Here is a 23,112-nt window from a genome sequence, read left to right as displayed (position 1 = left end):
CCATTCACCACAACTCTCTGGGCTCGGCAAGCTCATAGACAGTAAAATCTCACAGATATGTTTCTACTTCAGGCTTGGCCATCAGAGACCAACAAGCTTTTCATTCTTTGAAATTCTAACTTCTTTCCTTTAAATTGATATTTTAGTGCCCCCACAACCCCCTGTACACACCTCCTATGTAGAAATATTTAAATTTATGTCATACTTGGAGGGAGCACATTACACTTCTGATTGAGACTTTCAGACTGTGTTTTCAATGAGCATCATGGTTGTTGCCATTTGACACAAACATTCCCCAGGGAAAAATGGAGTGAATAAAACCTCTGTGATGCTGTTCTCCTGGCTTGACTGCTTTTGAGTGGGAAATCTAATGAAAGTAGCCATTTTCAAGGAGGTTGAAGTTTGCAACCTGTTTATATTTGTCACTGTATCTTAGTTTGACTAGTAATATCTCCTACAGAGCACTTTCAATAGGCAGTTGGACCTGTGTTTGCTGGGTCTGCAGTGCTCCCTCTGCACCGGTCCCATCCAGTAGGTTGGGTAGATCCCTCTGAATCACTGGAGTGGTGCCACTGCTGGATCGGAGGAGGGAAGTGTGCAAAAGGTGGCACAAAGTGTTTCTGTCCCACAGATGCTGCAGTGTGGTTACAGCAAAGCAGCCAAGGACTGGATGATACTTGAGGAGCAGCTTTTCTATAGAAGGGGCCCATGGGGACATGCATCACAATCCTTAGAGCCACAATGGATTCTTGATTCTTATGAAGGGCCTTCACGAATGAGGAGGAGGATTCAGCATGCAAACACCCGAGCGACAATGACGCATATGAAGAATGAGGTAGAAGGCTTTTGCAGGATGAGTACAATTTCTGTAACAGTTGCTGGTGACTTTATACTCACCTTTTTCCTCTGGTTCTCATCACCTGACTCATCAATATGCTGTGCCATGCATAAACAACTCACTGAACAAGTCTTGTTTTGAAAGAGTAAGAGGGTCTGAAACGTGTTTAGCACCAACAGAATGATTTTCCCTCTTTTCTGGTATAAGATGAGAGTATAACCCAACCATACTTTTCTGCTTTTAATATCTCATGGCTGTAGCACTTCCCAATGTATGCAACAGAGTCCACTTAGAAGACTGCACTGTCCTGTTACTCTTATGTTTATTAGGGCTGCTAGAACTAGTGAATGATCAAAAGGGAATTAGAATGGTTTGAACTAAGCATTGAACTGTATATGTGGGATATTTACTACTGTCTGTCTCTATAGTGTCTAAGTGCCAAATCCTATCAACCAGAAGCTGAAGTGCTTCAGTGTGTCAGGAGGCTCCCAACTCTAGGATGTTTTAAGCTTTTATGTAAAGCTTGAATTCCGGCAGTTTTCTGTAGACTGGGTGGTGTGATTTTTAACTGGCCTCATGCAGGATTGTCTTTGAAAAAACAATAATCCGTTTGCTTAATTGTTGACATTTGTTCCTACATATAATTATTCTTTTGGTCCTTTCAAATTACTTTATTTGAATTTCCAAGGCATTTGTTTGCAGCATAGTTCCAAATCTGTGTTTTTTCTCTGTAACAATGTTCTGAGTTACATTCACCTGTCTGCATATTCCACTCTAGTCATATCTAGTCTCTTTTCAGGTTCTCCTAGCAAACAGAAATGAAACAAGCCCCACTGCTGAAATGAATCCAGGTAACCTTTGAGGCCTAAATTAAATTATCAAGAGGGTGTATACAAACAGCCAAAGAGAATTGGAGTTAGTGTATGGAGTTTCGGGTCAGAATTTCACCTAGTGAAAAAAACTTATTGTCAGTGGTCTGGGCTAAAAAGTCACTTGAACATCTGTGAAAAGACTGATGCAATTGTTATAGGTGGTGTATAAACTCTCTTCAGAATTTGTTGCTCTCTTGTTGCCACCAGAAAGATCTGAAAGAAAAAATGTTAGCTTGAAATGAAAGCTTTGGGCATTCTCGGGCACCTGGAAAGCTCCCAACTGCTCAAGCTCAGAAGAAAAAGAGCAGACTTCCCCCATGATTTTAGTAGACACTCCAGTTCTATCTCTGAAATAGTATTTAAAACCAGGTGATAGATGGCTCAGAGAAGTGATAATAGGAATTGTAACTTTCCAAGAGTGTGTACAAAATAATAGAGAGTGGAAGGAAATTATCACGAAAATTAACATGTCAAATTGTTTTTCACTGTTCAAACTAGAATCAGATTTTTCAAAATATGATCATTATGACAACATTTTTCACTTTCCAAGGCCAGATTTTCTGTTATGTGAGAAATTAGAAGAAGGGGGGTGTGTGTGTGTAATATGGTACAGAAGTCAATAGTTTAAAAAAAAAAAAAAACAATAAAAAAAACACTATAGGCAAAAAACATTGAAAAAGAACTGTAGTTTGGAAATGACAGCCAAGTCTAAGGCTGTGGATTTCAGCCTCCTGTATGGCTGCTTCAAGTCAAGCTTCTAGTGTACACTGTTGGAAATAGGCAATATTGTTGTATACTTTTTAGTGTGATAGGGCCTAGAAATCAAGTGACAGTGGAGCTCCAAACACGATTGAAGTACTATGTAGTTTCTGCATGAAAGTGGTTACAGTCTGCCTTCATAAGAAGGCTTATCATGCCTTCCCTAATTGCATGCACTGCATGAATTTGCAAGACTTAGGAAACAGCTTGGGCAAGATAGGAGTGAATTGTCTGTCCTTGGGTTCTCTTTAAGACCCTGCTCAGTGCATGTCCCCAAAAGACTACCATTTTAATTTTTTCCTAGTTTCATGTGAATATGTGAACAGATTATTTTTTTAAAATTATTTGTTTATCAGATGACTAACCAAACACAGTGCAGAGATGAGGATAAATACATTTGTTCAATACGTTTGAATCTTCAGTGATTATAGGAATTTAGTTTGAATTATGACTGAGTGCAGCTACCTGTTTTTAGTTCCCTGAACTAAGCATCCTTCTTTAGCAGTCACAGATTTTACTTCTCTTTTGCTTGTTTTTTGCAGAGAAATTATGCTATTTCCCAAGGTAGAACAGATTGGGTGAAAGTCTAAATTGCAAATGCTTTTGGTGTCATCCGGCTGCCACTAAAACTGCAATCTCTTTTATACCGATATAGGAGAGCTGACAGTAAATGGAGCAGAAAGGGAGATGGATAAGAAGGGATTGGATTGTAACCAGCTAACATTCTTCCCCGCTCTGCATGAAAGCTTCCATTCAGAAGACTTCTTGGAACTGTGTGTGGAGAGACAAATTATATTGCAGGAGTTTGCAGAGAGCGAAAAGGTAGGAAAGATGAACTAGAAGATTTCAGAGATGAAGGGAGATGACATTTTAGAGGGTGAATTGGATGTGGAGGCCTATCTGTCCCTTTCCATTTGGGGTTCAGGTGGATTCAGGCTACAGTAAACATAGTCACTATCTCTTTCCTTAGAGCAATTACAAATTTTCAGCCTCTTTATGAACTCCGATATAGACTTAATCTTGAAGAGCATTTAACATTAACTGTTTGCAGTGACAGAAAAAAATTTGGGCATCTGACCAAGGTATTCTCGTACCTGTGAGACAGTATTGTTTGAGTTTGCCTAAGACATGGCAAATTATGAGACTCTGAGAATTCCTGTCCTCCTTTATTCAGGCTCAGAGCAGTGCCTGGATCAAATTTATTTATTAGCTCTGGAAGACTGTGCCAATTTTGTACAGACTGCTATCTGCTGAATACCAGGAAATGTTTTCTTCCTCACTTCACATGTCTTTTTCTTCTCTGCCTCCCCATAAGTACTGGACAGATTCTTTCCTCTAAGGCCATAGCGATTTTCCCTGCTTCCTGTTTGATGCTTCCATCACCTGTCACCTAGTCAAAACAGCGCTGTTCCTTCTTTGTTCTTGTACTGGACTGGATATCCTTGTCCCAGGTTTCTTTCCAGCATAAGAAAGAGGCAGGTTCAGGAACACTGTGGGAGGACATGAGCTGTGGAGTAAATGGGGGTGACTCTATTAGGGGGGTGGTAACTCTGGTCTGGTGTTCTCTATTTAATCCCTTTGCTCAAAAGTCAGCAAGCTGCTCTTCACTTTCAGCATAGTCCCCACAATAGTGACTCCAAATCAAACCCTTGATGTTGGATATGCACTGCACATAGCCATTTTTACGCAGGACTCTGAGAGATTTTGTCGTGAGGAGTAGATCTGGCCTCATTCTCTGATCTTTTGCAGTGTACCTGTTTCTTCCAGTGGCATCATTCCCCCTGTTGGCTCGAGAGTTAGCATCCCATAGTGGAAGCCAAGGGTCAGACTTGGAGTGTTTAGACTCAGCCATCACAGTGCTGTGATAGTTGTACATAGATATGGAAATAATTATTTTCTTTTTGTGTCTGAATACCATTGCCAGATTTTCTTGATGTTTTGCCAGTAGCCATGGTCACATTCATGCTCTCAAACATGATGGCTTCCTCATGCTATTAGAGCTGTTGGTACATTGTCTGTCTATATAACATATTTCATTTCCCTGCCCCTCCTCCTTCTCCCCCATACCTTTCCCCAGCAGAAGGAGACAAGCATGAAAATGTGAGGCATGTTCTCTGTGTGCTGTTCTCATTTTGAGCCTTCAGGCTGTCTGTCTCTTCTCCATGTAACTCTGCAGGAAGCTGTCAGAAATGCCAGGCATGTATTTTTCCAGCAGCAGTCACCATGTTGCTGAGCTGACAGAAGTATTAAAAAAAGCAGTAGGGGGTGACATTAGCTGTCCTGTGCTCACTTAGTGCGCTGCGGTCCTGCCTTGTAAATGGCTGCCTCATGAGCTGTTTGCACTTTAAGCAGGCAACTGGAACCATCTTACCTACTGCACTGCACAGTCATTGTGATACTTTGACAGATACTAGATTGATTTCTGGAACACAGGGGTAGCCCTTCTCTGGAAAGTGGTCATTGTTTTATAATGTCATGCAGTGCTACTTTTGCATTTCCATTAAACAGATGCCTTTGTATGTATTCAGATACGTGAGATGGCTTTTTGCAGAAGCAGCAGATCAAATGCTGTTGATACTCTGTTGGTTCAGAGTCTGCTCTCAGCAAGTTCAATCAGGAGAATATGGGTGCAGGTCATGTATTGTCATGCTAATATCATCTAGTCTTTTGTTTTTTCTTGCTTGCAAAATAGATGAGAAAACATTTCTAGGCATTCCTATGAAATTAATTTTAAGTATTAAACAAAATGTGTTTATCACTTGGACTGTGAGAGAAAGGGACTATAAAGGAGAAAGCAAATGGATGCAGTTTTAGTATAGGCTGAGGAAGGAAGCTGCTGAGTGGTGAAGTTTAGTCTCTGACAGAGGGAGCAGTCATACTCTGTGTTTGAACAACACCTAGACCATGCAAAGTTCAGCCTTTAGATATGTAATTTTTTTTGTTGCTTTTTTTAACATGCTAAACTACCCACAGAGGAACTGATTTCCTAGACTTAAAGGTCAAACATTCTGAATTTAAGGAATGCCAGAAACCAAGAAATTAATGCCACATCTGTGCAATTATAGCCTTTGATGACATAATCACTTGCTGATTTTGCCATAAGACTATCCTTTCTGCTTTACCAGTACATAGGGTGGAAGATGTGTATATCCAAATCCATACCTTCAAAGTAATATTTAGTTGTATTGACCATAAGTCTGTCTCTTCCAGCCAGGATCCTTCTAATACATATAACTGCACCTTCTGTGTTCTGAGCTAGCAGGAATGCTATAGATTCCAGTCATCTTCCTCACACAGTGTTAATTTATCACTAGAATATGTTCATCCTGAGCAGGGTCTCTAGAAAAAAAATAGTGTTTAATGCTGTAGTTACATGGTATCATAATGCATATACAAAGAGGCTGAATTCAGGCTGACTTTTGAGGATAAGACTTTGCAATCATAATAATGCTTTCTTAAATTTTGTGTGACATTCCCAGAGCTTGAAAATGCAAGCTTCTGTCAGACCTCCCAAGAATAGCAGGCCAGTGGCAGAACTGCTGAAAGTTGTGGGTATCACATTGACATCTGCTGGAGAAAGCACCTTTAGCGCCTTTCAGGCCTTTATGATGCCCTCTGCTGAAGTGGCAGCTGGAGGGGATAGTAGGAGTTTGTTACGATCCTGGATATGGGCCTGTACTGTAGAGGGAGGAGGTTGTAAAAGAATCACAAATCTCCTTCACCAGGTGTCCCAGCCCTGCCTTTGGAAGGGAGATTATGTTGTGGTGAGCACCGTTTCTTTCCTGATTATTTGAAATTTAGCTTCAACTGGTTTGCCCCTCAGCTGCCCCTGCATTCCTGTTGAGCTATCTGTCCCATTCTCCTCACCTACATAGTGTAGCCTCCAGTTCTCAGGATTCTTGATCTCATCCTATTTCCCTCGCCCAGAGAGTTCTCATCTCTCCTCTGCAGTTATTCTACCCCACATATAGTGTTATAATTTCCAGTTATATGAGGCTCCTGGCTGTTCTTTCCCTGTTTTTTTTTCTATACTCTGCACCAGTTTCCCCTAGTGCCGATCAGCTATCAGTGATATGCTACATGCAGATCTAAAAGCCAAAAACCTTGTATGCAGTGCTGGTGAAATGCAAGGTGCAGAGAGCCATTGTTGTGTTTTGGCTCCATGGAGTTACATGAAAAAGCGAGTAGGCATTCAGAGGAGCTGTAGATGTTTGTGACTTGCCCACGCACTGAGAGTTTGGGCACAAGGGATTGAGGGTCAGGGCAGTTTGTAGACTGAAGGAGAATGGTGGGCTGGTAGCTGAGTTCACCTCCTCCCTTACAGATGGCCCCAGCAGGGACCACTTGTGAAAGCTGGGCAAAGGACTGCTCTTGGTGTACTTGGGAAAAATGTGACTTTAAACTCCAAGCTGGGAATTGAGTCATCTCATTGCTGAACGTTTGGAACTGGTGCTGTAATTCCAGTACTGTAAAGTAGTATCTATGTGTATAGTAGTGTCTCTGTATATGTACCCAAAGCACAAGATGTTTTTTTCCTGCACACAGAAGTCAATGTGTGTAATTCACTAGATGAATATATCAGATTGCAGGTGCAGATTTACAGGTGTTGCTGTCAGGGCTGTCCTCTTAGAAGTTACTGAACTGTCATATGCCGGCCCCTTTGTTATACATTTTGCTGAGGCTCCATTGAGGTTGCAGTGTGTACAGGTGAAGATTATATTTTTTGTCTATCTTCAGTATACTGAGACTGTACACACCATAGGCATGGAAGGAGCGGTTGTATGTAATGTGGGTGATGTTACACAACATGTACTGCTGCAGAATTGTGCAAGCGAAATGCAAATAGGAACCTGTCCTGACCTAATCTATCAACTTGTCTACTGAAAGACAGAGCCAACCCTTTAAATAACCCAGGTTTACCAGCAGAGACAGGGAGATTGGATTCCTATATCTGCAACCTGAGTCCACAGCTGTGAGATTGCCTCCCTGATCTTTACAAGCCTAAAGTAGTCCTGCCAGGTTGTTAATGTGCAGTTAGCATCTAATAGATGAAGAAAGTGTTGGAAGGCTTGGGGAAAGATTTTGGTGCAGAAATTCTGAATTTTGGAGAAAAGTAAACTTCTGTTTGCCAGCAAGTCATTTGAGAAGGTAAGAAATCCAAGCATCTGGGGTAATGAATCTGCAGTTAACTGGAGGGCATGCCATAGCAGAAATCTGGGCACAATGCCTTTCCTTGAAGGAGGGGCTGGAGACAGCACAGGAGATGCCTAGGACAATAATAGAAGGGACTAGCATAAATCAGTTAAAGGGAGTGGGATCCATGGTTGGAGAAAGGAGCTGATTAAAGAACAGGCTCAGTTGAAAGAGGGAGCAGCTGTAAGGTTCAGCATCTAGGACTGGCAGAACAGTGCAGCAGCTCTGCACCCACTTGGTGGAGCCAGTGTTTTTAGGGGCATTGCACATACCTTACATCTATGCAAGACACCAAAGCAGCCTGTTTTCATGGGAGCACTGTTACACTTCATCCCAGTGCCAGGATGCAGCAATAAAGAACTTTACACATGCTGATGTACAGTGGGAACAGGGACTAGCTAACATTGTGGTCAAAGCAGAGAATTAGAAAGCCAGGTTCTTGGCACAAGCCATTTCATTTTTCTGTACCTCAGTTTCTCCTCTTCCCTCCCTGCTGCAGGAGCAGAGATTGTAATGGCTACCTCACTGCAGGAAGGAGTTCTGAAACTCTTCCTGTGTTCAGGTGAGAGCACCTGAAGAAGGACAAGGTGTTGCAGATGATTACTCCTTTGACTTACCCTATCTGGCTTTCTGCTGCAGTAGAGAGGCTGCTGGGAGCCCCTTCCCCAGCCCATGCTCCTCCACCCCTAACCCAGCTCAGTGAATAACTGTGCTACTAGGTGCAAAAGACAGTATCTGTCTCATGCTGTAAGTGTCACAAAAAACCCCAGAGCAGCTTTAGTTAGATCTCTGCTCTTCTGGATATGCTCCTTCACCATGCTACTTGTGCTCCATGGATAACTCCTAGTATTCCACCTTCATATCTGCTGCTGGGTGGGCTTTTTTGGTGTTCACCTTGATGCAAAATGTCTTTCAATTGTAAGGCTGTAGCTGCAGAGCTCCTGACAAAAACCCCAGGGTCCTGACTACCATCTCAAGCAAGCGCAGCTAATCCTCTAGCAGTTAGTTGCTTTCTGTAGAATGATGCAGCAGGGAAAGGAGGAGGCAGACTTTGCTGTGGTTATTCCTGAGAGAGTCATGGGAGCAGTGGGAAGGGCATGAACTTAGTGAACTGACCTAAGGGGAAATTTAAGGGCTCATATTAATTTTTGGCAGCATTTCCTGTTTGAGAGGAGCCTGGAGTAAGACAGAGACGTCTGGGTGTGCAAGAGGTATGAGCACAATCCTATTAGAACTGGCTTCCAGGTGCTATCATCAGCTAAGGGATGCCAGCTTCTCAGGCTGGCAATGGGCCGGGACAGATGGCAGCTTTCATCACAGAAAGCAAGGACAACGAGCAATCTCAGTGCCCGTGACCATGTACGAGACAAAAACCTGCCATTCCCCACTTCTCCTTAATATCTGATGTTCTTTCCTTGCAGCATTTGGGACACTGTTATAAACCCAAGAAGTACACGCTGAAGAAACATCTCCTGCATGGGGCTTTTGCTCCAGTGGAGTAAGGGAGGGAGGGTGGGTGGAGTCTACTGGCAAAAAAGGAATGTGTCCTGTGTCCTCCAAAGCAAAGTTGTGACCCCAAGGCTTTCTTTCTAGCAATTGCAATGGTTTCACTCAAGCAGAAGAAATTTGATCCAGTATTTGTAACAGTTCAGATGTGACCAAACTTGAGACTAGAGCCCCTACCACTAAAGACTAGGTGAAGTAGATTTAGTTTCCTTTGGTCATTGAGCAGCTGGAGAGAATGAAGCAGTCTGTCATGTGTTCTTAATTTGTGATTAATGAGATGCCTGTGTGACTGTTTCAAAGAAAGATGAGATTTCAACAACAACCAAACAAACAATCATTGCAGGAAAGGTCTTGAGTGGCACAGAGAGGTGGACCTGTATTGCTCTCACTTACCATGATAACACATATCTATTTCCTTAGCAAAAATTGTGAAAGCAATGTATTTGATTTCATGTACTCCTAGTCATTTTAAACTCTGTGACCCTAAATAGCATTGACCCTACTTTACTGACAGGTCTTTTGCAGCTGATGCATCCTGGTATTCCTCAATACACAACAGAAAGGGCAGAAAGAGTATGTAACTACATGTTTCCTCTCTGTGATTCCCGATACAGTGCTACATGAATGCATTGCTTTTATGTGTATTGTGCAAAGGTTTTTGTACCTTTTGCTGAGCAAGTGATTAGAGACAGCTGTGACTTGATAGGAAAACATGAGGATGTGACAATGAGGAGGAGGAAGGGGCTTCAAGGAAGTACCTAAGCCACTGGTTGTTGAGAAGATATATGAAGATCAAGAAGCACTCCATACGTAGCATGTTTCTTATACTCTTTCCTTAAGCTTCTGTTACTAAGATGCAGGAAAGTTGTTTAGATGCACCTCTGAACTGACTTGGAGTAGCCATTCGTTTGTTCTTATTCGGTAAAAACACTATGCTCAGGAGATTGCGTGGCATGGATAAACGTGTTCCAGGCTTTATGACTTTAATTTCCTTGCATAGTATTTTTCCCTGGAGGGGCCATGCTAACACTACTGCAAGAATAGATGGCTAACCTCCTACAGTGTTTTTGAAAATGGTGTAAAGACTGTTTGTATCTTCAGTCATTGAATTCCTTTGGAAATCTGGCTCTTGAACTCCAGAGCAGATATGCTTTTATGGCTGTTTGCTTAAATGCAATTGGAACATTTACAAACAGCTCTTTAGAAAAACAAGAAAAAGAAAAAAATCCATGCCTTTAACTTTAATTCCCTCGTACATCTGAATGAACAGAGCAATCAAGAGATGCAGGGCTTTGGGCAATACCTTAGAAGGTAATTATTCAATTATTTTATGTCATGTTTGCTTCATTGATTAATGATTCTAGTGGCTGGGGAACTGGATTCTGTTCTCTTTTTGACAGAAAAGGAAAGTTTTTATTTAATCTATGGTAATTTCAGGATGCTTGGTGTTTCAATGAGAGACTGTAGGTACAAGACTGTCCTGGTGGCTGTTCTCTAGCACTCCTCTTTGTCATATCTTTATTACTCACCTGGAATAAAATGAGCCCTGTTGTCCAAATGAGAACTGACTCAGCCCAAGGGTTGTTAAATACTGAGATGTATTTAATTCTGTTTGGAATGATAACGAAATCAAAGAAATGGATTTGGCACTGGTGACTGTTACTGGTTGGATAGCACAGCTGACAGAACATACCGGGGCTTAGAGTTTAAGGTTTGCCAAAGAGAGGTGCATGCTCTCTCCCCTCTCAAGGCCTGCTAACGTGCTCTGATCCTGCCTTAAGTGGAGTCACAAGGTGATTATTTGTGCCAGACCATATCAGTGATCATAAGCAGGCCACCTTCGTGATCCGCATGCCTCCCAAAACCACACACGTGATTTTTGGCATATGGGCTAGGTTTGTTGAGGTGGATTTCTTGGAAGGCTGGATTTCAACTTTGTGTCCATTTAGCTATTTTACACAACTGCCTGATGTTTCAATGTTCAGTTACCTTCGTTTTGGGAAGAAGCGATCTTTCTGCTATTTAATTACTTCAGGAAACCCTGTGGTTCGCTAATGTGAGCAGAATTCCCCAGTATTCTCAGTGCAAGCATACATTGCCTCTAACCACGTAATGGCACATGCAGACGCAGGCATTCCAGTTCAGAGAGTTCTGCGGTTGGCATATCACTGCAGAGACAGGCATTCTTGTGGGATCTGCAGGAGAGGTGATGGAAAAATGCTAGTTTCCTCTTAGAAATAATTTAGAGGAGAAAGAGATTGAAGGGATTTTGATGAAAAAAGTACCCACAGAAATCTTCCAGGGTTGTTTTTTTTAAACCCAGAATGAAATCAATCTTCTGTGTCCACTCAAGTGATTTCAAAATTAAACCCCCCATTTTGTTGGTAAAATAATTGCTTTTCAGTAAAAAAAAATTAAATGTAGAATTGAGATTTTATTTCAATTAGTAATGAATTTATTATTTATATTATGCTAGCATGCAAGACTGAAAGCTTGTGTAGCAGTGCAGGTCTGTTTCAGCTGACCTGAGTTAGCCTATGTGTATTTTGGGACAGAGGCAAGGAAGGTTGTAGATTTGGTTCCAGAAATAGTGAGGTAGGAACAAAGCCAAAATTGAAGGAGAACCATACTTAGCTCTACATATCAGCATGTAGACTTTACATGACCTAGTAGAATCTATGCTATTTCTGGATCATTTTTGCATGCACAGAAAAACAGGAACCCTGTTCTTATGAAGTTTAGTAAAGGTACGATCACTGAGATCTTAAGAGAAAAAGTAGACTTTGTGATACTTCTCATACTTGTCCATCAGTTCTCTCAAGAATATTGCTCTAGATTTCTGAACCAGTAAACTTCTCCCGTTGTGTAAATACCTCTCAGATCTAATCCCTCTGAATGCAGCCCTCTGGTCCTTGCAGTTTCAGATGGACTCAGCTTGCAATATTTTACACTCATTTCTGGATTATATGTAGTTCAGGACTGTTGATTTACAGGGAAGGGTCAGCAGTGAGCAGTTTTCGTAGTATGTAAGATAGTATTAGTGTTTTGGGAGCACTAGTGTTTTGTTGTAGTATGAATGTTTGAAGGGATTTTTGCAAATAGAGGGTGCTTCATCTCGGACTGGGATAATAGCTCCTGCCTCCTTCACTGGGAATGTAGGAGATACTGGTTCAAAGTTCTGGTCCAAACTGGCCACAGCAGTGAGTTGACCTTGAATCCTCCCAGTTGACTGCGCTAACCAGTGAACTGCTCTTTTGGAGCTGAGTATGTATAGAATATTGAATCAACACAGAAGAAAAATAAGGAATTTCATGCCTCTAAATGTTAGGGAAATTCTTTGTAATGAATTACTGCTTGATTTAAAAACAGAATTTTAAGTTTCCCTGCAGCCCACACAATTTTCTGGATCATTGATCTTTTCTGGTCTCTGTATTGGTCTGTTTCCTGTCTACAGCATCTCTCAGACATAGAAACTGTTCCAGAAAAAAGGCTTATTTTTCTTTATCAAAACTGGCCAGTTCACAAGAAAACTTTCTATGAACTGGCATATATGACTGAAGAACTACGTTGAAAAATTCTTCAATGCCTCTAAGTTGTGGCTTAGAAATTCCCCTATTTTAAGGGCCAAGTTATTTTGCTCAAGAGAAAGAAAAAGAAAGTGAGTCTCAAGATGCCAAGGGAGGTTTTTTAAACTATTCCAAAATGTTTAACTAAATCTTTAAGACAGCTAGAATCATAGATTCATATATTTTGATTGGCCTTCTGTGTAATATAGGATGGAAAGGTGACAATGCAAGGAGTTTTGTGTTACTGAGATTTCAATCCATTGTAGGCTGATTCAGCTGGCCATGGTGAGATAGATACCTAGAGTATTGGATCCTTTCCTTGCTCATTGCTCCCTGGAAAACCCTTTGCAGAATTTTTTCAAGTATAGATTTCACTGGGATCTAAATAAAAGTATTTGCCTTTTCTCTGTATGTACATATATTTACTATATGCCACTGTTTTTCTGTATGATGCTGTGTAAGTAATTTCTTTCCTTAGCGCTTCAACCCCTGCCCATTTAGTAAGTATTGCTGTCTAACAAAGTTTCGCAGTGCTAACTCCTGCAACATTTGCAACATTTTGATGTTCTTTAGTGATGTGGCTAAATATAGCCACAGATAGATGGGGAAGGAACAGATTTACTGGGGGGAAAGGGCATCAGACTCTGCCACTGCTAGTACCACAGAGGCATGCACTGTCAGTCATATGGTGATTTTGTGGCTGCATCCATATAGACCTGCCAATCAAGATGGGAGCTGTTTCGGTACAACCATATGTCCTTCTGCATCATTAGGCCTTGCTCCCTGCTGTCCCTGTCTCCTGTGTTACACACTCCTGGCTTTATTGTGCTTGCTTCTGTACTAGGTCACATTCAAGTGCTCTGTGGCAGTTGTGCAGGGACATACAGCATTGGAAGGAGTGCTGCTGTTCGGCAAAGAGCACTTTTACATCTGCGAGTGCTTTGTGTTATCCCCTCTAGAAGAAGTCTACTGTACACGTCACTGCTTGTCCAGGTAAGTCATTCTTTCCTCCCAGAGATCTGCTTGGTTAACATCAGTATTGGCACATGGATACCTAGAATTTGCATGAACTGAGGGGATTTCAAGAGGGATATTAGCACAGGAAGAAGTTTGCCATCTTTTCCATCTGTTCACAGGACTTGTTTAGCATAAGTAACTTGTTCACAGGCTTTGGAGGTGCAACAAGAACTCCCAGCTCCAACAGATGGAAATGGTGGGCAGCCTAACACATACGTTGTTGTTTTTCAATTCTTTTAAAGTGTTGTTAATGTGTCTTTCTGACTGGCTCCCATCTTTTATTCATATGGAGCCTTTAGCTTCATAATCTCATAAGTTTTTTGTTTGTTTCTCGAAGACAGAATTGTGATTAATATTTGGCACACTGCTATCATCTTTGACTCATGATTTATTGAAACTGATCAATATTGAAAATGAGTCTGTTAGAGTTAGCTCTTTGCACATACTGTGTGCTCATGTGCAAAGCCCAGTGGGACAGTGAGTAACTCCGTGTTTTTACTCCCTGACTGTCTGCTCTGCATCCGATTCTTACTAAGTCCAATATTAGTCAATCTGATCAGGTGACTTAAGGATCGATTGGACTGGGTCCATTAAAAGCTTAGGTGGTTTTTCTATGGGATTTTCTATGGGCTAGGCTGTATATAGCAATTGCAGTACATGTACACAACTAAAGTAATAATGAATTAATTGCTTAATTATTAGTTCCAAAAATTTCTGTTTATAATAGCTGTGTGTCCATATGATGCTTGCCCTTTACCCAGGCTTTCAGGTTCTCCCACGCAGCTCCTTCCCTTGCTGCTTCTCAGTGTGCGCAAGATATTGCTGTTTGCCTATTTGCATGCACTAAAATAATTACAAACCTACACTTAGACTCCACAGGCTCCTTATTTTATTTTAGAAACTAGTACAAAATCTGCCTTAAGTATTTAGCTTTGTTTTCAATTCATATATGCCCCAGTTGATCTTGCTATCTCTTAGTATTTTTATTCTTCTTTAGGGGGGACTTGGATGTTCATGAGGGCTCTCCTGATCTTTTTTGTTTCAAATTATTTTTTCCTTCTTTATATTTTTCTCTTCCAGCATCACTGATCCATTTATTTTTAACTTATGTCATAAAGATCATGCTGTGGGAGATCAGATGTGTTCCCGTTATTTGTATCATGATATAAAAGAGATTCATCTGATGCGCTTTCTTCTGCAGGTAGGAACTAACATGCTTGGTCATTTGAGGAAAAAGCTGCGACAGCAGTAATGACATGTGACTGAAAACTACTTGCACAATTTTTACTAAGACTGCTAAGATTTCTTTGCCTGAGTCCCAAAATGCTTTTGCTTCATTAACTTTTGGTAATACAAACTCCTTCCTATATTCACCAGAGCGTTTAAGCACCCTCACTGGAGTGGTTGGCTTATTAGTTTTTAGGCTAAAAATGTTCTTCATAGTTTATCTCAATGTTTTGAAAGGAAGACTTGAAGACAATTTCCTGTGTTTTGATGGAAGCTCCCAGTAAGTGTCTGACGTTCAGTAATACTCAGCTCCCACAGACTTCAGTAGTTTTGGACATCAGTGGGTTATGAGTACCAAACTACTTACCCTGGGCCGCTTGGAATAACTTTTAAGTTGTGCATGTGAGTTGATAAATGAAACATAAGTCAGAGCAGAGGATTTGAATCCTCTATGCCTTTAGCTGCACTACCCAGAAGCTACTCATCACCAGCGGCCTGGTACCCTTTTAGTTTTGTCTTGTTTAGATGAGCTTGTGATAAGAATCACAGAAGAATTGTAGCTAGACCTCTTTGCAGCACCAGAGCCTGTACTTGCTCTAGGGGGTTTTGGTACGGTCTAGAGAGTAATTCACAGATTTCGTTTGACAAAAATATGGAGTTTTGAAGCAGCTGTAACTAGTTACCTGTTATTTTGAAACCATTTTTGGAATGTTGAGATTCAACAGAAAATTAAGAAGTCATTCGGAAAATTCAAAAGTTGGAGAAAATGGGGCTGATAATGGTCTTATGTCATGTAGTACGGCACTCACCCATGATTCAGCCCTAGTTTATTTTATATTTAATTATGTATGCAAAATGGACAATTTTAGTAGGTGACACTTTTTCAAGATGTAGCGTATCTCAGTGGTTAGGTCACTCTCAAAGCATGTATAGGAATGTTGAGTCTTCTTCTGAGTAACTGTATGAAGATTATTTTCTTATATCACTAGTGAGCAACATGAACAGCAGAGCTGTCACCTCTTCTGTTTTCTGAAGAGCATCAAAGTTGCTAGTGGAATCTTGCCATCTTGTCATATAATCACGTTTGTGTATGCATGGATTTTTTTTAAACATGTGAAATGGAAATGTTTTGTGTGACTCAAAATGAAAAATGGACACCAGTAAGAACAGTGTTTGAATGGGCCTGGGACAAAGGTGGGGCTTGTTGGTTTGAGGGGGTTTTGTGTTTTTTTGGTTGTGGGGTTGTTTGTTTATTTTTGTTTTGTTTCAATCAATGAACTGAAAACTCGGGTATCTGTATCAGGCTCTCAAATTCTTGCACTTGCACTCTATGCCACAAACTGCTTTGAAAAAATATTGCAGAAAAAGAAGAAAACTGATCACTTGTGCATTCCCTGTGGGACAGGTAGATCAGCTGTTTAGGCAGCTACTGTGCCTCAGAGCTGATCTCCTTTTCATGCACATATCCCAGCTCAGAGCAAAGCACTGTGAAACCTCAAGGACCAATTCTATAATGGTGACACTTAAGCAGACTTGGTTTGGAAAGCTGAGCTTCAGAGCAAATGCTGCAAGCTGTTTATTGTCATAGCTGCTCTCATATTACCTTTCTGCTTTATAGTTCATTTGTGAATCGTGTATGCAGCAGTTGCCATTGCAGTGTTTTTCTAGGTTTGTATTGCACCTGCCACATTTGGATTGAAACTCACGTCTGGGTTCCCAGACACTACACGTTATTTATAGTTTTACTTGACTGACTTTGGGGAAAAAAAGACCACTCACTGAGTAAGTAATAGGATTATATGCAAATGCCCAACATAACAATGTGTGAAGACATTGCAGAAAAATAGGTGTGAAGTTTTCAAATGTTATTATTTAAAGCTTCAGTGAGAAATGTCATAAACCCTCCTTCCTCCTCTGCTGCTTCTAGGCAGGAGAAATTATTTTAGCATTTCTGTTGAGATCACTATTCGTTTAGAAAGCAGTATGGTTGCTTTTTAAAAGAAACGCTTATTAAGCATATTCATGTTATCATGTATACCCTTATTCATGTTATCTTTCTCACCTAATTAGAAGTTAATGCTACTATTGTTGTGTTAATCATACTGAGATTTCAAGATAAAAATTGCTTTAGAAGCAGCAGGAGGAAGCAGGTGATGGAACCAGTATCTGGAGTTTTGTTTTGCTTTAGAGAATCAATTGAACTTCTAGTCAACCCAGTTGGACCGTTCCTACAGCCGAAGAAATTGGGAATATTAGGCATATTTTTGCTACACTTCTTCACGCTTAATACAAAGTCAGGGCCTTTTCTTTTAAAGCCCTGAAGAATTGGACAGGCCTTGATGGACTCTTTGCAGCACTAGGCTTTGCTCTGCAGCTCTTCACACTGTAAATGATTTACCTTTCCAGGAGATCGCCTTGGAAATATTCTTCAAAAATGGTTACTCCACATTTCTTGTCTTCCATGATAGCGACCGAAATAAGATATTTAAAAGGTAATCATTACTTCATAATAACATGTGAACACCCAGGTGACACTCCTGGTCTATTGCTCCTATTTATCCTGGCTTCAGATGTCTGTCTTGCACTGCTCCAGCAGCTTTTTCTTCAATTGCATCTCCTTGGTGTTTAACGGGTTACACTTAAGCAAAATTATGAATTTTTCCTTTTGCTGACTTTTGAATTCTTTGGAGCATTACACAGCTGTTGATTTATCAAGGGAGCTAATGCATATGTAGGACTCTTCTAGCACCCAGTGGTTTGTTGTATGTCCGTGCATCCCAGGAAACTGCAACTGCAGCTATGCTGTTTCCTCTCACTAGAGATAAGAGCCACCTCCATCTCACCTCACAGTACTGGGTGAAAGAAGGTTTCTTCCTGCTTTCTTCCAACACACAAAATGTCATTAGATTCTTTAGGAATAAAATATTTTTGTCACTCTGACTTCGTATCTTTGGTGTGGAGTTAACTTTTAACAATGGAATTTTTGTATTAAAAAGATTTTTCCTTATGTGCTTGTCTTGTTTGATGGAACTTGAATGTAACAATATGAAGTGATTAAATTGCACTTCGTTTTCTTGCACTGTTTTTCCTACTGCATTTCTGGCCCTTATATCAGGTTTACTTTCACTGTCCTTTATGCAGCAAAAATACTTCACTATGTAGTTCTTCCTGTGGTAAATTCTGCATCTTCAACTGAAGGTTTGTGGTGTTAATTTCTAAACAATCATAGCAGTTCCTACTGCTCCCAAAATCTCTGAACAGTTTCTAATTGAGTATTGCTTTAAAAGTCAAGGCAGATTTATCTTCCTTTGTAAACTGGCTGCATAGTGTGGCTACTTAGAATCATCAGGTTTTGCCCCTGAGACAGCTGCTTTGTTTAGTCCTTAGTTTTGCTGTCTCTCAGCTCTGACAAACATGTCTTGGGGGAATCTTGCTGAGGCAGTTCAAGATAAGATTTTTATCCTCAGCTGCCTGTATTGCCCCTCAGCTGAAGGTTACAAAACCTCTGTAGTTCAAGTACGTCTGACATCATAAACCCCAGTGAAAGTATATAGGAATGGCTGAGACATGGGTTGGCATTCCTTTCTGCCATTTTTGATAGATAAATGCCTGAGTGGGTTGTCATTCTCTGGCTTTAATTAATAGCACCTTAAACCGCCTGATCATAAGTCCATAGCTCTATGTATTGATTCAAGGCCCTGTTTGGGAAAGAAATTGCTTTTCTCCAGCCCATAGGCAACTCCTTAATATTAAATGTATGTTTTTGCTGTGCTGTCTTGCAGCTTTGTCCTAGGTTAGAGTCTCAGTGAAATGCTGTGGCATCCTTCGGGAAGAAAGTTGCTGTCAGGACACAATATAGTTTATATGCATATGTAATGTATACAGATAACCATTTAAATAATTCCTATCTCCTACAGATTTTGCTCTTTCCAACCTGGTTTGAAGTCAAAGGGGATAACAGAAGAGTCCCTGAATATAAGGTAAAACACAGGAAATATTGGATAACTGTAGATAAGAAGTGCAATTGTGTGGATTGTGTTGTACCTTAAAAACATCTAGAAACTTACCTATTTGTGCCCCATTTTTTAAAGATTCAAAGGTATCCCCAGAACTCCAAAAAACATTCTAGTGTACAGCATACACAGTATGAAGACATGAAGACCTTGTTGAGTAGCTGACTATGCGTAGTTGATTAATAATTATTAACTCCTTCATATGACTTTATTGGTAAACTCTACACACATGGTTAGTGTGGGAAAGAGACAATCAGTGAGGTGAGGTTAGAGCTAACGCATAATGCTTCTGTGTAATTGCCTCCGTATTGTATGGTTAAGGTAGATGTCGATCAATGTACACATGGATGTTTTGGAATGTTGTAGTAACTGTGCAGTGGAGATTCCAACTTGTCACTCAGATTTACCACTGCAGGAAATAAAAATTTTCTCCTAGTGGGAGGTGATTGAGAGCATGTTCCATGCTGACCTTGAGTTATTTGCATACCTGTAATGCTTCTCAGTTTGGATATCTGAGGAACACAACCCTAAGTGCCTAGTTGATGTCTTCTGAAATAATCACCTGCAGGTTGGAATACTGTTGAGACCTGAGGGGCAGATTACCCCTATGAGTTGTTGTGGCCTGTTGTCAGCTGTACTCTTCTTTTTAATTTTCACTCCACCTGTTGTAGGTCATTACCTATCTTGTAAGTGAACATTTTTACCCCTGAGTACCAGTCATCAGCTTGCAGAAAGTATCAGTGGAGTATGTGACCATCTCTGGTTAGAGCCTAACCTATGCCAGAGGTGACTGTTGATTTTATGGAGCATGATGTGTGTTCTGTGTAGAGTAATCAATAACTCACCCCAGGGTTTCCTTTCCCTGTGCTTGCTGGGTGCTCAACAGGTGGGAGTGTCTTGAGATAAGGTGCACTATGGCTGCAGGAACTTTGGGCTTTAGATGGGCTTGTGATTATTGTGAGAAACACTTCACTCATGTTCGGTCTCAGAGATTGAAGCAGGCTGTATGTCTAGGTCTAAACTAGCCTGTCCTGAATCCTGTAAGGCTCTGCCTTCAGTTTTACTCCACTGGCTGAGAGAGGACCCTGTGAACCTCATTCACTCTGAGAATGTAAGGGGCCTTCGGTATAGCTTTGTCTGGGCCATGTTACAGCACGAGCTGAAATAAAATAAATATAAAATAGTGCCACTGCCTAAGTAATGATCCCAGAAAATCTGTGCTTAAGTGGAAAGTCAGAGAAAATTACTCCAATGGGCATACTTCCCTTTTACCAAGCTCCAGTCTGGGAACTGCAGGACTGAGGACTTCATGAGTTTACTTTTCCCTCATTTGAATTCTGGAGCTCCTTCTGAGTTAGGAAAATTCAGGAGCAATACAAGAGGCTTCTTCCCCATCTAGGGGGCAATGGCCATCTTCCATAGCATCCCAGCTTTTCCAGCCCTACCTGAGATAGGGAGGCAGGCTAGACTAAGCTGTTTGCCCAGCCACACTATTAATAATTGCACAGCTGAAGCATCAAAAGAAGAAATTGCTAGTATCATATGACTTTGAGGTAGTAGCATTTCTGGGAAACCCCATATCAGTTTTTCCATCTGGTCCATAGCAATAATACACAGGAGTTCTGACTCCCAGGCTCTACTGTAGCTATTTAAAAAATGGTAAGGGACTGTTACTGGACAACTGAGTACTTTGCCCCTGGCACTTTAGTCTTCATTTAAATATACTTAAATGTTTTCCGTCACCATATGTTACTACGGCCACAGCCAGCACCTCTTCTCATATCATGCTTGACTGCTTTTATAATCTGCTCATTGCTTGTACCTGCATAATGCTGTTTGCAGGCTGTCAGGGCGCTCTGCCCTAGGGGTGTGATTTGAGCAAGTGAATGTCTGTGCTCAGGTGCACATGTGCATGCGCATATGTGAACAGAAAGCTAAAAGTAATTGGGGACACCAGACCTGATTTCATCAATTCACCAGCTGACTCTTGGATCATGGAAGAGGGTGACTCTTCTTCTCTTAGTCATTGCTTAAGTGATACGCCCAGGACCCTTAAAAAGAGCAGTCTTTCCCTACCCCTTCTCCATTCTGTACCTTCCTTGGAGGGAGACTCAGAGGCAAGTATAAATAATGGTGCCGATTGTGTTGTGCAAGTTAAAGATCACTGCACCCAGGTGTAGCACCCAAAATGCCAGAGAACTTTCTTATGCAGAGTCTGACCCCTTGATGGCAAACAGGATCACTGGTTGTTTAGCTCTAAGCATTGTGTTTGCACTGCTTAGTTACTCCTGAGCGTAACATTTGTGTCTGCTGCCTCTGATGAATTGGAACAGGCTCATGGTTCCTACACTGACACTGCTGAGATTCTCTGAGGGGTTGGTGGCAGCCATCAGCAACAGAAGGTTCCCAGGTCTCTTCCTTTTCCTCCAAATGGTATTTACTGAGACTAGTTTAACTGTGTCTCACCCTATGAAAATGAACAGGACTAATGTTTGGGGCTCAGTGGTGGGAGTGGACTTGCTAGAAAAACCTATCTTTTTGAAGATGCCTTCACTGGACACGTGTGGACACAAAAGACAAAAAAAAAACCCCAAACCCAAACAACCCCTGAACATGGAGAGCATGTTGTAGGAACAGGTTCAGATGCTAGGAAACAGTCCTTTGTTTCTGAAATGCACCCGTTCCCAAATATACGTCTGTTTTAGAGACCACACAGATCTGCTTCTAAAACTGAGTAGATCTTTAAAGGAGGAGAACTGCAGGAAAAGAGAGGAGGAGGGAGGTCATTAGCTTGGGCTGGACTTCATGGGACATGGTCTGTGGAGTGCCTTGGTAGATTTCAGGGATGTTTGCCTCTTAATCTCCATTCTTCTTGGTTATCCTTTGCAGAGGAATTGGGTGTAAGGAGTAAAGGGAAACTTATCTTCTTTGAGGGGCTGGGTTGTTCATTCTTTAACTTGTTCAGCTTGTCTCTGTCATCCTGACACGTCTTCAAGCAGGAACAGCACAGGTCTTTCTCTTGTACTAAGAACAGTGTTTCTATGCGTTTGATGGAGTCGGCATGCTCTTCTTGCTTTGTTGAATCTGGGAAAGGGTTTCTTTTTGCATTCAGTTTCTTGAGCTTGGGGAGCTTTTTCACACTGTTCGGAATGGTGGTCAAAGCATTGTCAAAAAGACCTATCTCCTTAAGTTCCTTCAGGGCACCAAGACTGGTGGGAATACTGTCAAGACAATTCAAGCCAAGGTTGAGAATATGCAGGTTCTTGAGAAGGTTCAACTCCTCTGGCAGATTTTTGGTGGTCAGCTTGTTATTGCATATATTCAGGTAAAAAAGGTTCTGAAGCGTACCTATTGCCTCAGGCAGCTCCTCGAGCTGATTACTATGCAGGTCCAGCCAGCGCAGTTTCTGGAACTTCTGGATGCTGCTTGGAATCTTCTTTAACATGTTTCTGCTCAAATCAAGTTCATCCACGTCAGCCAGTTTCAGGATGCACTTGGGGAAGGTGGTGATACCCATCTTGCTTAAGTCAAGGCGGCGCCCTCCATCAAAAGATATCCGGATGGCATTTTTGGCAATTTTCAGGGTGATCTTCTTCCCTTTTTGACCTTTTTCTTTCCCTCTGGCCATCTCCCCACTGAGAGACAGACACACCAGACTCTGTGGATGAAGTGTAAGAACTCCTGTAAAGCCTTTGAAAGCAGTGGTTGTTACTCCCTAATTAAAAACAAAATAATCACTTACTTATAAATGAACATGTTGACTGCTGGACTCTGCAGAAGTCATCTTTTTAAGGTCAAGACTTTTCACCCCTGGAGCTGCAACTCCGGAAGTTCTTCCCAAAAGTATTTTGTGTAGGTGAAACTCTAATTTACAATATTATTTTATTGCATTATAACACCTATATTGCATTACAGGGTGAAATTACAAGTGGAATAAATTCACAGTCTTTCATCCCTAGATATTGATTTGAGCGCAGCATGCAATGAAACTGAATTAAATGTGTTGTTATCCATGAGCCATTTGAGGACCTGAGCAAAACATATTGCCCAGGGAGGTGGTGGAGTCACCATCACTGGAAGTGTTCAAAAAATGTGTAGACATGGCATTTCAGGACATGGTT

At 41.2% G+C, this 23,112-nt stretch overlaps 2 protein-coding genes across 2 annotated transcripts; one reads left to right on the top strand and one right to left on the bottom strand.

Annotated features, from left to right (window-relative positions):
* Positions 1 to 749: 749 nt before the first annotated feature.
* On the top strand, positions 750 to 17,474 carry LOC104621576 (WD repeat- and FYVE domain-containing protein 4-like). The gene is made up of 6 exons (XM_010288098.1): positions 750 to 835; positions 1,638 to 1,689; positions 3,125 to 3,291; positions 13,579 to 13,727; positions 14,832 to 14,952; positions 17,385 to 17,474. Exons 1-6 carry the CDS (start codon positions 776 to 778, stop codon positions 17,472 to 17,474), a joined length of 639 nt encoding a protein of 212 aa, XP_010286400.1. The 5' UTR covers positions 750 to 775.
* A 4,356-nt stretch (positions 17,475 to 21,830) lies between these two features.
* On the bottom strand, positions 21,831 to 22,619 carry LRRC18 (leucine rich repeat containing 18). Its single transcript, XM_010288097.1, has one exon. It carries the CDS (start codon positions 22,617 to 22,619, stop codon positions 21,831 to 21,833), a length of 789 nt encoding a protein of 262 aa, XP_010286399.1.
* Between the last annotated feature and the right edge of the window lie 493 nt (positions 22,620 to 23,112).

Source organism: Phaethon lepturus, unplaced genomic scaffold (assembly GCF_000687285.1).
Source record: "Phaethon lepturus isolate BGI_N335 unplaced genomic scaffold, ASM68728v1 scaffold10405, whole genome shotgun sequence".
NCBI classification, from domain to species: Eukaryota; Metazoa; Chordata; class Aves; order Phaethontiformes; family Phaethontidae; genus Phaethon; species Phaethon lepturus.
Note: the sequence above shows the minus strand (reverse complement) of the source record. Positions and strands in the feature narration are given on the sequence as shown.

What these genes read in the sequence shown, in the direction of transcription:
- LOC104621576 (XM_010288098.1), top strand. Translation starts at nt 776, where the DNA reads ATGAGGAGGAGGATTCAGCATGCAAACACCCGAGCGACAATGACGCAT. An exon ending in CACTGCTGAAATGAATCCAG is followed by an intron (nt 1,690 to 3,124) that starts GTAACCTTTGAG and finishes ATACCGATATAG; the next exon opens with GAGAGCTGACAGTAAATGGA. An exon ending in ACACGTCACTGCTTGTCCAG is followed by an intron (nt 13,728 to 14,831) that starts GTAAGTCATTCT and finishes TTTCTCTTCCAG; the next exon opens with CATCACTGATCCATTTATTT.
- LRRC18 (XM_010288097.1), bottom strand. Translation starts at nt 22,619, where the DNA reads ATGGCCAGAGGGAAAGAAAAAGGTCAAAAAGGGAAGAAGATCACCCTG.